Source organism: Fistularia commersonii, chromosome 7 (genome assembly GCF_037954325.1).
Source record: "Fistularia commersonii isolate RoL2024-O1a breed Wild chromosome 7, RoL_Fcom_v1.0, whole genome shotgun sequence".
NCBI classification, from domain to species: domain Eukaryota; kingdom Metazoa; phylum Chordata; class Actinopteri; order Syngnathiformes; family Fistulariidae; genus Fistularia; species Fistularia commersonii.
The window spans coordinates 15,761,056-15,774,672 of record NC_141290.1 but is presented as its reverse complement, the minus strand read 5'-3'; the positions used below and the strand labels follow the sequence as shown (position 1 = coordinate 15,774,672).

Genomic DNA, 13,617 nt, shown 5'->3' with positions numbered 1-13,617 from the left:
TTTCAATTGCCCATAATCTCGGTTTTCAGTAGCTCATTTCACATCACATCCAGCTTATTCCCTTATTCGGAACCCCTAACCGCTCCCCTGGCGCTGGTCGACGGCAGTCCACCGCTCACGGTTCATCCATGATGGGTTAATTGCAGCCAACAAATCCCCTCACGAGGGATTAATAAAGGATAAATTATAAATCTGACACTTCGACCAAAGCGCCCTCTTTGAGGTTGCCACTTTCTATGTCAAACTAAACTGGGAATGTTGAAATACATTTTGAAAAAAATATACCGACATTTGTATCCAGAAGTTACACTCGTGAAGTAAATCCAGGCTTTGTAAAGGACGTAGGAGCCGAAATATCAATTTATCCAATGCTCTCGCATGACGACGCCCCAGTCCAAGTCGATCCGCAGATATTATATGCTATAAGTCCTCCCTGACCAGTATCTAGGCAGCGGTATCTGTGGCAAGCTATCAAATGCCACGCTTGGCGGTGAGCCGAGACATTAGAGGCTGGCGGGTGTGTTCTCATAATCTATGTTGGTGTTGCGGACGGGCCGTCTGATGTCCTCGATGATCCTGAGAGCCCCGCTGTCCAAGCCGTCTTAGGGGCTCGGATTTTAGCTCGGAGACTCGAGAGAACTGACACCTTCAAAAAATGCAGCTTTGTTTCGCAGGAGGCCGAGAAGTGGGGCCAGAGGGGCTTCCAGAGAGACGGCATGGCTGCAGCTGCAAAGTTTTTGTCTGTGGTCACTGGCTTGAGTTCACCATCACTAGCGATGGTGAAGTCCAGTCGTGTGAAGGAGGTAACAAATTGCATAACATCGGACCCAACATGTAGAGGGATAGGGCCCAGTCCATCGCCGGCAAGTACAATAGAACCTCGGCGAACAAATTTAATTCCGTTCGCTAACAGAATCCATTTTTTCCAACAAAATCAGTGTAAATCCCATCGATCTGTTCTCCAGCCACAAAACATACTGCACTCTTTTGAAAGTTTTTTTTTTTTTATGGGCTTATTTGTGGTAAAAGCACAGAAAAGAATTGAAGATAACCTATATTATAACTGTGTTTCTGGTGTTCTTTCTCTTCTTGCTAGAAATTGTACAAGGCATTTCCTTCACTAAATCAGCATATGCAATAATTTCCTTCCGTGCAATAAACTGGGAATATATATATTTCTAAATATACTAAGCTGTAAATATTTTATATACCCTTATTTCCATTTTTATTTTTATTTTTTTTTGGTTCTTTGCACATGGATGCTTATATTTGTCATCTGTACTCTGTGAGCAGGAGCTGTTGCAACAAAGAGCATTTTCCCCATTTGGGGATCAATAAATATCAATAAATATCTATATCAAATATCAATAAATACCAATAAAAATCAATAAATATTTTGATCTTACTTGATTCTGATTCTGAAACATAAAGAGCTTTTTTTTGTTTGTTTTTCAGGATTATATAGATGATTGACTCTGATACACGAAGACAACTCTCATGTTTAGCTATTCTTTATCAGATTGACTGTAATTCTTAACACCACGAGCAATAGCACTTTTCTACTGAAAAAAGGCACCAAAAAGCATTTTGACCAGAGGACGCAACAAAGAACAATGTAAACAACGCAGAGTACCACAACTGCCACTGTGCTGCAACGCCACAACGTGGAAAGCCCGTGAGTTTGTGCGTTTGTGCACCGAGGCTTGTGCGCAGCTCGATTCAAATTTGATCGAAAACTCTGTTCTCAGGCCGATTCGTTTGTGATTTGGGGCGCTCGTGAGCTTCCGTAGTTTAGTTCTGTAAGTCTGGTGCTCTACCTGCTTACCTGGAGGCCAAGCGTTGCCGCTTCCACGTGGTATGAGATGAACACGCTGCTGACGTGTTGGAGGTAGGAGCCGATCGGGGTTGTATCTTCCACATACTTGATCTCGGCAGCCCGGTCTGTACCCGCTGTTGATGGGGAACCAGCCAGAGTCCTTCCCGCTCACACGAACACAGCTCTCGGAACATGGCAACACCTTTGGTCGCACTCCAACGGGCTTCAGGATGCTCCAAGGGGACGCATGGCCTTCTGTATGGTTGTCAGCTTTGGAGACTTTGAAGGGAATTAACGTGTGTTGATTCTTCTAGAGCAGGCCTGGACAACCTGTGGCTCCCGATTCACATGCGGCTGTTACGTTCATGTATATTTTTTTGTGTTTGTGTGTGTTTTTGTTTTGCTGTGCGCGGAGAACGCTGGAGCGGCACGTGATTGCACAAGTAAAAAAAATACACAAATACAAAATTCAACACTCGGGACCCGCAGGTTGGCCAGGGCTGTTCTAGAGCTTCCTAACCGTCTCAACGTTAAGCCTGAAAGTGGAGATGTAAGATAAGATAAGATAAGATAAGATAAGAACAACTTTATTAATCCCGAAGGAAATTGTTGTTGATCTGTGTTGCATTGGTTGGACAAAAAACCTGCCTCTTTAAGGATCTGCGGCGGCTTCTGATGGCAGTGACTGCAAGGGTGAAGAGAATCCTGGTGGACAGTTTGGCAGGTCTATGAGTTTGTCACATTTTCTACTTCCAGAAGATTAAGTGAAGCTACAAGTCCCGTTTTTGGGGAAGCTGCTCCACCGTGAGAAACCGACCTGTCCTGGCAGGGTCACCACAGTCATGCTCACTAGATCATAAGAAAACACACAAGCCTCTTCTTCACAACATCCACAGAACCCAGCTGGGGGGAAGGATGTTATCTGCTGTAATACACTACAATTTTTTCCTTTTCCTTTTTTCCTTTTATCATACTATTGTGCACTCCTTACCTCACTTGTTACTAAGACACTTATAGTTTTATCACTTGTTTACTAAGACACTTTATAGTTTCACTGAGACACTTTATAGTTTATAGTTTATTTTTATTTCTAATCCTGCCTTTTTCTTTTTATTATTTATTACTGTTATATTTTCTGTAACTCTGGCACAACAATTTCCTTCGGGATTAATAAAGTTGTTCTTATCTTATCTTATCTTATCTTATCTTATCTTATCTTATCTTATCTTAATATATCCATTGATAATAAATCACTAGAAACAATGGCAAATGTATGTCAATATTATTTACCAACTACTCAAAAAAAATGAAAACAACTGTAAATTATTTCATTATGTCATCATTTATTAAATTTCTAAGCTGTTTCTATATTTTTATTTATTTTGAAATTTTCCCATTTGATATTTTTTAATTATGTATAAAATGTTGAGCTGATGGCAACTGTCCAGCAGGGGGAGCCAGTGCTTGACTCAAAGAAAATGTCATACCTGGTCTGTGAGTCTTTAGTTTACATTCCCGAAGTACTCGGTGATGTCTGTGTGTATCTCTCCCTGTGTGTGTGTGTGTGTGTGTGTGTGTGTGTGTGTGTGCGCGTATGTTTACATGTGTTTTTGTGCGTGTGAAGAGGCCCAAAGGAAACTTGGTCGTTTAAATAAACACAGCAGGGTGTTTGATTTCACGTCGGAGTAAATCACTTGCTGCCATTTTCATGCTACACAACTTAAAAATCATCATGTCACTTCCATTTTCACACTGCACTTTCAGTGGCTGTGGTTCTCGCTCTGCATCAGGAGTCCTAACCTCTAAGTTAAGCTTTCAGAGACTTGCAACACTGACTTGCCTCAAAAATAGATGAAACATACCACTGATATCTTTGATTACCTGGAGAAACTGTTGTTATATACTGCTTTTTTGCATACTGATTTGGGGGTGTTTTCCTACAATTATTTTGCTCATTACTACTATTTGCAAATTTATAGCAGTTTAGAAACAATTACACTAGGTTATTTCTGGGTTTTTTTTGGTGATTCTAGGTTGGGTTTATTTTTCTATCTAATTCCTGTGTTTTCTCTGATAAATTTTAGGTTAATTGTTGATGTGTAGGTTTTTTTGTTTTGTTTTTTGTTTTGCTTGTTTTTGTTGAGAAAGAAACACGTTCCCCCTGAGACAGCAAAAATGAAAGGTTATATCTTTCTAATTTGAGGCTGTTTGCGTTAGGCAACAATTTTGCATGAGGTAGGCAATTTCTAAAAACTTTTAAATTAAATTTTAGTATTGGATATCACAGCAGGACCCAAAGTTTTGGCTCCTGCATGCAAGCCTGGCATCAACAGGAAAAGAATAACACACTATAATATCATTCATTTGAACAGCGAGCGAGAGAGAGATGATTGACAGGGTAAATGAAGCAATACTTTATGAGGGGCAGGTTCTTTTGTCCAAAATACATTTTCAAGGATTTAAAATTGACCGCACGTCATCGGTACACTGCCTCGTGGTGACTGAGTATTTCTAAAAGCACTGGCGTATTTCTTCATTTGGTTAAATAAAGGGTTGGAATATGTCTTCAGTCACAGCTTGCAGTCTGACCAAATGGGAAATCAATACTGCATTTAATAAGTTTAGGGACTTGTAAACAAGTGAAACCACAAATAAAATCAGGATTTTTTTGTTTTAAATCCAGAGACCATATCAGGAGGATTGGCTGAGAAATATTTCTTGTGTCACAAGTCCTGCTCATGGTAAAAAGATTTTAAATGGGCATACTGAAAGTTTTAACACACTTTCGTTATATGTCACATTGTTAAGGGATTCACAATACTCTTTTTATTGTCTTCTTTTTATACCCGATATGTCACAATATTATAACTGTATTATAAATGTAATGCCATTATATCCCAGTTTTAGCTGGGATATATTGAGGTTTTAGCTCTAAAATGAACTGTTGACATTAGGAATAGGCTTCACTGAAGCTTTGTCCCCAACAAAATCATCATGGCAGTCAAAAGTTTATATTTAAGTGCTAGAAAAGCATCTCCAACACCAGTCATCACTTTTTCTTGAAATCTTCGTGTGATTTTTTTTACACCTTGGAGAGGAAATGATGAGAAGAAATTCTCCTTTTGCTTTTCATAACAGATTCAAGATGGATCTGAACACATAGCTTAGACTCTCTGGTCCCCCTCCACTCAGAGGATGTTTACACATTACAGTGTCTGTGTGTGTGTGTGCGTGTGTGTGTGTGTGTGTGTTCGTGCATATGTGTGTGTGTGTGTGTGTGTGTGTGTGCCTGTGTTATCCGGGTTGAAGAGAGTCATGCATTCTTTCCATTACCCTCATCAAATCAATGTTCAACACTCCTCCTCCATCTACTGTCCCCACACACAACGACTGACTGTGCGTGCGTGCGTGCGTGCGTGTGTGTGTGTGTGTGTTTGTGACAATGTATGAGTGTGTGTGGCCACAAAATAACACCAACAACCAGATAGGATATTTGATGACTAAAAACTGGGGCATCACTCTGTCGGATATCAAACGGCTGTTGATGATTTATGGCAGTTTTCAGTCGTGCTGACTTCTAACGACAGGAACCACAGAGCAGTTTCCACCATGTTAAACAGACCCGTCCCAACATTTAACGAGTTGTCTCTTGGCTCACACTTCACTGCTTCGCCAAGTTTGGTGAATATCAACCTGCAGCAGTCAGAAAAACAAACCAGACCACCTGAAATGTGACCCCCAAAGTGGGGGTAATATATTGAAGAAAAAAGTCACTGAAGTTACCACTCATGTTAAAATAAAAATCTAAACTAGGTCTTAGCAATCCAAGTATCACTATTTTCTTCCAAGTCATGTCAAAAATTTATATTAATCATATATCTAATAAGCCAAATTAAATAACAATTTGAAATACCATATTATTAATGTTCATGCTCATGGTACTTTTTACTGGTCATGTCTTATTTTAAGTCTTTCTATACTTGACACACAGTAGCTAGTAAGTTACACGATGCCATTACGCGTGTATAAGAGCATTTCAAAGTAAACAGTATTGAATAGCCTGGTAACTCCATTAATCTGCAGGTTTTTTTCGCAATTAAAAAAAGATTCATCACAAAGATTCATTCACGATTGCGCCAAGAGTAGATAGCTAATGTTTGCATCTGTCCCAGGAGGCCGGATGTAAGCAATTGCTGGAGTTAACTACAACATCAAATATAATATGGGGAAATGCGGTGCTAAAAAAAGGGCGTTTCTTATTTTCCAAGACGAGTGACTTTCGAGTGAATCGTCATTTACATTCCTATGCAACAGTCACGTTACATATCTGCCATGTAGCAACTATCTGTAGCAAATGTCTAAAAAATATGATGTTGCAAGGCTTGATTTTGCACAGAGCTTTATTAAAAATCAAAGGAGAACACAGCAGACGTGTGGACACTACAGAACAACCCCGACAACTGAGAATAAAATAATAAAAAAAAAGAGCAACCTGCTCATGCACCGATTGCTAACTTCACAGCGATGATTCCCTTCGCTCCGGTTTCTTTGCGCCGAGGTCATCTGGAGGTCACATCACCAACATTTTGTATGAAAACAACCAAACAGAAAAAAAGAAGATGGTCATACAATGTGCAGAATTACTGTCAGCTGATTGTTGGCCATTGCCTGCTATTCTCAAGCTGGTTGCGGGAATTGCCTTCAGCATTGGCCGAGATGTCTCACCGTGACATCCCAACCTGAGTCTACGTCCTCGAGCTTCTCTTGAAAGGACGCCTTTTTTTTTTTTTTCACAGCACGGCCAAGTCGTGGCAGCTTTTGGATCGCACTTTCACCGCCATGCGCTGGTTGTTGCGGGCCACGAGTCGGTCCAGAAAACGTCGCGCTTTCTGTGTGATGCTCTCTTTGCGTTTGTAGATGGAGCGTCTGTGCTGAATGGCTTGGATTCCGTCGCGACGGAGACGAATCTGTCGCACCACGCCTTCAAAGAGCTCGGTCACATTGTGATGCAAGGACGCCGACGTCTCTATGAACTTACAGTCAAAGACGACCGCGCATGCTCGGCCCTCTGGCGAAAAAAACACATCCGAGTTATGGGATTACACACTTCGCATTTTTATGTTACAACCTAAATACATGTGAATGTGACTTTGTGTGGAAAAGAAAACTAAATCTTAAATCAAGTCAAGGAAGCGGCTGCAAAGCACTCTTTTTGAATTGATACAACACAGGATTGATGTGTTATGACGACTTAGGTTAAGAGGTTCAAAGTTTTAACCACAACATTCATCTGCTTTTGAGTTTGTTTTTCTTCAATTATGATGTTTGAATAAAATCGCAGCTCGACAAACAACAATTCCTGATTTTAACATTTGACCTGACTTTTGATATGAATATCTGGATGGCATATTTTTCAGAATACTCAGTGTCCTGCCATCAGTATTTTCACCGTTATTAGCTGGTGATCACTGTAAGTACAAGACAATGATAGAGCCGCTATTGATCCATAAGAGAAACGGTAATGAGTCCTCAAATTTTTCATCCATAATGCAGTGTACATTCATAAACGTGTTTGTCAAAAGCTGCCATATTAAAATAACCGTCTTCTATTTACACTGACATCAGCTTTTATCCGTTGAAGTTTGCAAACTTCTAGTTTTGTTGGATACGCCTACTAAAACTTTCGATTCCCACCTTCCACAGCAACTTCTCTGGACCGCACCAGGTCACTCTTGTTGCCCACAAGGATGATGGGAAGGTTTTCGGCTTGGCGAGTTCGTCGCAGTGTGATGCGGAGCTCGGCAGCAGAGTCAAAGCTGGATCGATCGGTGATGGAGTAGACGATGACGTAGGCGCTCCCCGTCTTCAGATAGTCGTCCTGAGAGGAGCTGCCGCCCCCCTCCTGAGGAACATTCGTGAGCTGAGAAACTGCTCATCTTGAGAACAGATTTTTTTTTTGAGCTGATCTGGAAATAATCATAATCGGTCATCTTTTTTGGTTGCCGCAGTCATAGCTGAGGCGCAGATTGCCTCTAAAGTGGCAACATCCTCAGCTTGCAAAATGATATAATCCCAGTGTTGCTAGAGGATTGATGAGAATTGTTTTTGTGCAATCTTACGTTCCACGTAATGTATGATCCATAACTTTGAAAGTCCCGTAATGTGTTTCTATGCACGTCTTCCTCGTTCTCTTTCTCATTTCCTGTGACGTCAACCGCCGTGATGCGCGAGTCACCCTACATCAGATGCACCTCTGATGTACTCACTGCATCACTTGCTGCATAAAAAGAGACCTCTCAGCACGTATCATAAGCTGTGTTTAATAATGACAAATCTATTTAATAAAAAGCTGCTCTCTTGTTTTTCATGTCTGGAAACATCGAGTCCCAAAAGACAACACACTTAGAAGTGACGAGTATATCAGTTCAGGCTGGTCTGAATTGTAAAACGCTGCATTTACCGAGGCTTTTCTCTTGGACGCGTTTCATTCTCCATGTATATACTTCTAATGCAAACACACGTACCAGTTTGTCATTCTCCCAGGTATCCATGACGATGAGAGTAGTTTCTTCTCCGTCTACAGTCAGTGTTCGCTCGTACGCATCCACTTTAAAAGAAACAATACACATGGCTAAGAATATGGAACAATGTTAGCGGGTCTGTGATGAAACTCACAACTTCAACCTACATTCTTGATTAATCTAATGTTACATGGAAGTCTGGATCGAATTAATTACATATTGAATTTTCACCATTTTCATTCAGTGAACTGAATCACCGAAGCGCTAACTGTAGAAAACATTGTGGAATCAAAGTTCAGCGGGATTTGGGATTTAATTCTATCCTCTGTTTGATAACATAAGAGATTGAGGGCAGTGGCTTTTAGGCAAACTGTGTGATTTTGGTTTGTATATAAACAAAACCTTACTTGACATCACTTGACATAATACTTGGAACAATTATTGCCCTCTCATGAGGGTCCCTTACAATGAAAATGTTAACCACTCCCGTAAGTAGGATGCTTCTTGAAGTCCTACAAAACGCTTGCTTTGTGACTTGCTTTGTTTGACACCTTTATGGAGTTAAAGTTCAGAGAGCAAGATTTTAAGTTCACGACCCAGAGTACGATGACAGACAGCGACCTAAATACGACAGCTTGGTGACGGAGGTAACTAGCCAGCCGTCTATCTTAGTCATTGTATTTGTTTTCAAAAGAAAATGTCGAGCCGTGAGTGTCTGTCATTTGTCATTTTGTCCCGACTAGAAAGAAACACATACTGTATGTTGCTGTAAGATGACCGCTGACAAATCTCTAAACTGTCAAGTAAAGTTGCCATTGAACTGTTGCGGTTTATTACTGAGGCTCTTTCTGTTTTAGTAGATCCAGAGTGACAAGCAACCACACGTGTCAAGTTCAAGTTTTTTCCTGTGGGGCTCACATGTCGGATTTATGGCAAAAGAGTGTGAGCACTGTGTAAAAAGTATGAAATCTGAAAAAAATCCATATGTGATATTTCATGGTATAAAGGGAAGGGAGAAATAAGCGACCTGTGATTCAAATCTCCTTCAAAGTGCAGCAGGTTCTTCCATGGATCCTCCCCAAAGTCTCCACTGAAGCGAAAACTTTTTTTTTTTTTGTTGCACAGTGGAGCACAACCTCCTTGGTTCACTGACTATATGATTCTGAGATCTGAATCGAGGACTTTAAGCATAAAGAATGAAGCCCAAAGTGTAACACTGAGCTCAGTGAACCTGAAAGACAGACAGGCTCGTTCATCATTGCAGACTATCAGAGGATCAATACCGGCTGACAATAGTGGCCTCGGGCCAATCAACTTTTGGGCAGATCGATGATGTCAGGTCATTCAAGGTTGCGATGTCACCACAAAGTCGGACACTAAGTCGGGGCTGTGAATCGCTCTCACACACAGTGGGAGTATTTCAAAGACACCCAGGTATCGGATAAATCTCAAATTATAAGTATCCGAACCGATAATACGAGCAAAGATAAAATCCTACCTCCGGGATGCTCGTCTTTCTCTGTGATTCCAGCAAAGAGTCCGGCGAGGCTGGTTTTTCCGACCCCCTGGTCGCCTATTAGCATCACTCTATACACACAATCGGAGTCGCTCTGTGAATCGTCGTCTGAGTCTGAACTCCACTGTGCACGGTAGTGGAGGGACTTGTCTCCGGGGTGATAAGACGCCGACTGTCCCAGAGGAGGGTGGCTACGCTGGGCGCAGCTCTGTTCCGGATCGGGCTGAGCGCTACCGGGGGGCTGCGCATCCTGAGTGCAGGACGGGTGCTGGTAGAAGTGGGCAGGAGGGATCGGTGTGCTTCTTCGCCGTCGCAGGGTCTCCTTCTGAGTGTTGAGGGTCATGTTTCTATGATAGCAGCATTAGGGCAGGATAGGCCCGTAACCTGAAGGAGGACAGAGGTTTCAGAATAACATCTGGCGCTTGATAATGTCTGCTTTGCTGTTTACCGTTAGACTGGGGGTGAAAAACGCACTCCATTTTTCTGGTGTGGTGTAAAATCAGATCATGCTTTCTATGGAGTGAAAACTTTCAAGCATCTTTAGTATCCTCTTGAAACTTTAACCACTCAGCTGCAACATTTTCAAGCACTTCATCTTAAAGCGCCGAGAAGTGGTTTCAAGCGACAGTCAATTAAAATATCCATCACCTATCATGTGATACCAAACTACTGTTGATGATACAGTATAAAAAGAATAGGGCTTCTCAGATGTTTCAGTTACTTTTTTAGAATTCGTGCGATACAGCTGAATCAACAAACAAATAAAAACCAGCCAAATGATGTTTACATCGGCCACCTCTATTATTATCTCAGACAGTGTTAACAACATTAATAAATTTAGATTTCCAAGCACAAAATACAGCACAAAGATGTAAACAGTGACACCCACTAGATATAGATCGCTCAAGGAATCATTATGATCGATCCAACAATCAGGATAACCTGTCAAATCTTTAAATTGCTTTTGGATACTCCAAAGTGACATGGAAATTACGTTTCGTGTAACTTATAATTATTTCACTGACTCCGTAAATCCAACCAAAGACAGTGGTCAGCAGCCATTGTGCAAGTAAGATAAAACATTTTGATTCGCCCATTGGAAAGGTTTAAATCAGTCTCTTCAATTTTTAGAACATTAACAGCTCCCAACATTGTCTGAAACCACTGACGAGGAAAAATTTGATTCGATTGATTTATTAGTATGTGTCTGTAATACGAGAGTGTTTTATAGATTTGTTTTGTAAGAGGTCTTAAAGTTGCTTAGATTCAGAAAAGGCTGTTTAGACCGTTTCAAGATGGAAAAACAGGAGCACTAAATAAGCTGAGTCGTATTAAGCACCACATATGGAATTAGCCCATATCAGAACTGAACTAATCAAACTACAATGGGCACTTCTCCCCCACAAAAAACAAAAAAAACAAAAAAAAAAACTTCAGACTCACATACGACCAAAACAGCATTAGCGTCACATTTAACTCAGCAAAGCTTTAAAACCGTAAAAAAGCACTATGAGAGCTCTGAGTGAATGCTCTTCTTCATTCTCAAAATAAAATATGCAGAAAAGTATGCCTGTACTTGCCTGTTAAGTCACACACCTAGCAGATATAGTAAACAATTATTTGGACCTCTTTCATGAAACCTTACTTTGAGACATTTTTGGTATGTTTTACCAGTAGTGCTGTTGATGGTTAAATACATCAAATCCGTCCACATTTAATATCATCTATTGATATTAGTATCCAAAAATCCAACGCTGGCAGTGTGTGAGGCAAACTCTGTCTGCAGTGTCAAATGCAGAGATTGTGATGAATGTCAAAGCAGGTACAGTGGAATAGAGGGATCTTTACATCTAGTGTTTCCTTCCTTGCACACCTATTAATACCTCAATTCTCCTACTTTCTCATTTACAGTGTCCGTAACCCCCCTATAATACACTGGAAAAAGGTAAACTGTTAAATGGACCTTAACGTTGTAGATAAACCCCACAAAAGCATGTATTTAGAACGACAAATAAAACTGAAAATAACATTACTGATACTATGTCATCAAATATGCTGCTGGAGCACTCTTTCTCAATTTCCCAATTTATCTTTTTGCTTATTAATGCACGGTTAAGTTTATTAGTTTAGATTTTTGCTATTCTGACCTTCTGACTCCGGGTCAGTGATGATCACAGGATGAGGAAAGCCAGTGAGATTTATCGAATAAAGGTTGACACTTTTCAGACGAATGAATGAAGTCGAAGTTTTGAGCCAAATTAATGACCGATTCAGAAATCAGAAAAAAGACAAAACAAATCCGCATGAACATGAAACTACTCATAGAGCTATCAAACCATCCGAGTTTCAAAGTGAAATCTTGCAAGGGGAAATTTGCTGCTTTCATGTCTACGATATTAGTTTCTAGGTGTTTGAGTTGGTGACAGATGTGCTGATACGTGCGGCGCTCAGCTGACGCTGTCAAAGAAATAAAAGCATAAGCAGAAAACAACAGAGATGGATGAACTTACCGTACACCCCATGAACAGTGTGTTTCCGTCCAGCCTCAGTAAACAACTGAAGCCTGTCTGTGAGTGTGTGGGTTCGTGTGTGTGTGTGTGTGTGTGTGTGTGTGCGGCGGCGTAACTGAACCCTGGAGCCACGGTTCAAGAGAGAAAAAAAAAAAAGTTCCACAACAGCTTTAAAAATTCAACAGTGGAATCACAGAGCTATCTACCTCCCTGTGTGTGAGTGTGCGTATCAGAGCGACAGCAGAGGAGAAACAGATATCTGAGGAGGGAGAGTGTGTGTGTGTGTGTGTGTGTGTGTGTGTTTGAGTGTGTGCGCGTGAGTGTCGGTGTGTGATAGAGCAAGTACGTGTGTGCATGTGTTTTCACAGCGTGGGGCGTGAGTTGGGTTTGGAAACATCTTGGTCACTTCCTGCCAGAAAAAAAAAACAAAAAAAAACAAAAAACAGTTTGGCCTGATGACCGACTCAGTCAGAGGGGACTACTTTTTATGTTCTTAAATTGATAACATGTCTCTGTTTCGGAATCCGACCAAGACTGAAATAACTTTCATAGATTTCCCCCTGACCTTTCAAACTTAACAGCACAAGGCAGGCTCACACTTTCCATACTAAACATGTCACTTAATTGTTTTTAAACTTATTTATGAGAATGGAGTTCGAAGTGTTGAGTCATTCTTAAAGGTGAATTTCAATTTTTCTTGTTTTTTTTTTTTTTTTTTTTACTCCCCTCTGTCTTATGCCACAGTCGAGCGTTTGAGATTCACAACTCCTTCGCTTTCCGTACCACAACGCTGATTTTCTTTAGAATTCGGCAGAATCATATCCAGGTCGTTCCCAGTCCTTGATTAAACCGCAGCAAGCTTGAAGCAGAAACCTGATGCCTGCAAGTCAAGAACATTAACGTTATGCATCTTGTTTCATGCATTGTCTCCACCTCTTATCCTACATTGATATGAGAGGTTGGAGGCTCGAGCAAGATCCAGCTGAAAGTGTGAGGGAGGCGGAGTTTAACCTGAACCGGCCATATTTGCACTTGCGATTTATGCTTGTCTTTTGTCTCTGACCTGGACCCAAAACACCCCTGTTCCTCAGTAATGTCCACATTCTGTTTTTTAAAAATAAAGTCAATCATCTATATTGCACAGCAAGTAAAAGATTGCATGCATGCACGCACGCACACACACACACACACACACAGGATGGCCGGGCTCAGTTGGTTGAACGAGTGTGCTGCCTATCAAAAGGTTGGTAGTTT

The 13,617-nt window shown here is 40.9% G+C and overlaps 1 protein-coding gene across 2 annotated transcripts; it reads right to left on the bottom strand.

The window, feature by feature from the left end:
- Positions 1 to 6,198: 6,198 nt before the first annotated feature.
- Positions 6,199 to 12,608, bottom strand: rem1 (RAS (RAD and GEM)-like GTP-binding 1). Of its 2 annotated transcripts, XR_015106415.1 has the most exons (6): positions 12,364 to 12,608; positions 9,836 to 10,237; positions 8,341 to 8,423; positions 7,511 to 7,718; positions 6,542 to 6,884; positions 6,199 to 6,379 (listed from the first exon to the last, which is right to left on the bottom strand). XR_015106415.1 is itself a non-coding variant. In XM_086150018.1 (5 exons), the coding sequence occupies exons 2-5, from the start codon at positions 10,194 to 10,196 to the stop codon at positions 6,607 to 6,609; spliced, it is 930 nt and encodes a 309-aa protein (XP_086006144.1). In that variant the 5' UTR covers positions 10,197 to 10,237; positions 12,364 to 12,607; the 3' UTR covers positions 6,199 to 6,606. The 2 variants fall into 2 exon arrangements, 1 of the variants encoding a protein (XP_086006144.1); XM_086150018.1 differs by having other exon boundaries at positions 6,199 to 6,884; positions 12,364 to 12,607.
- Between the last annotated feature and the right edge of the window lie 1,009 nt (positions 12,609 to 13,617).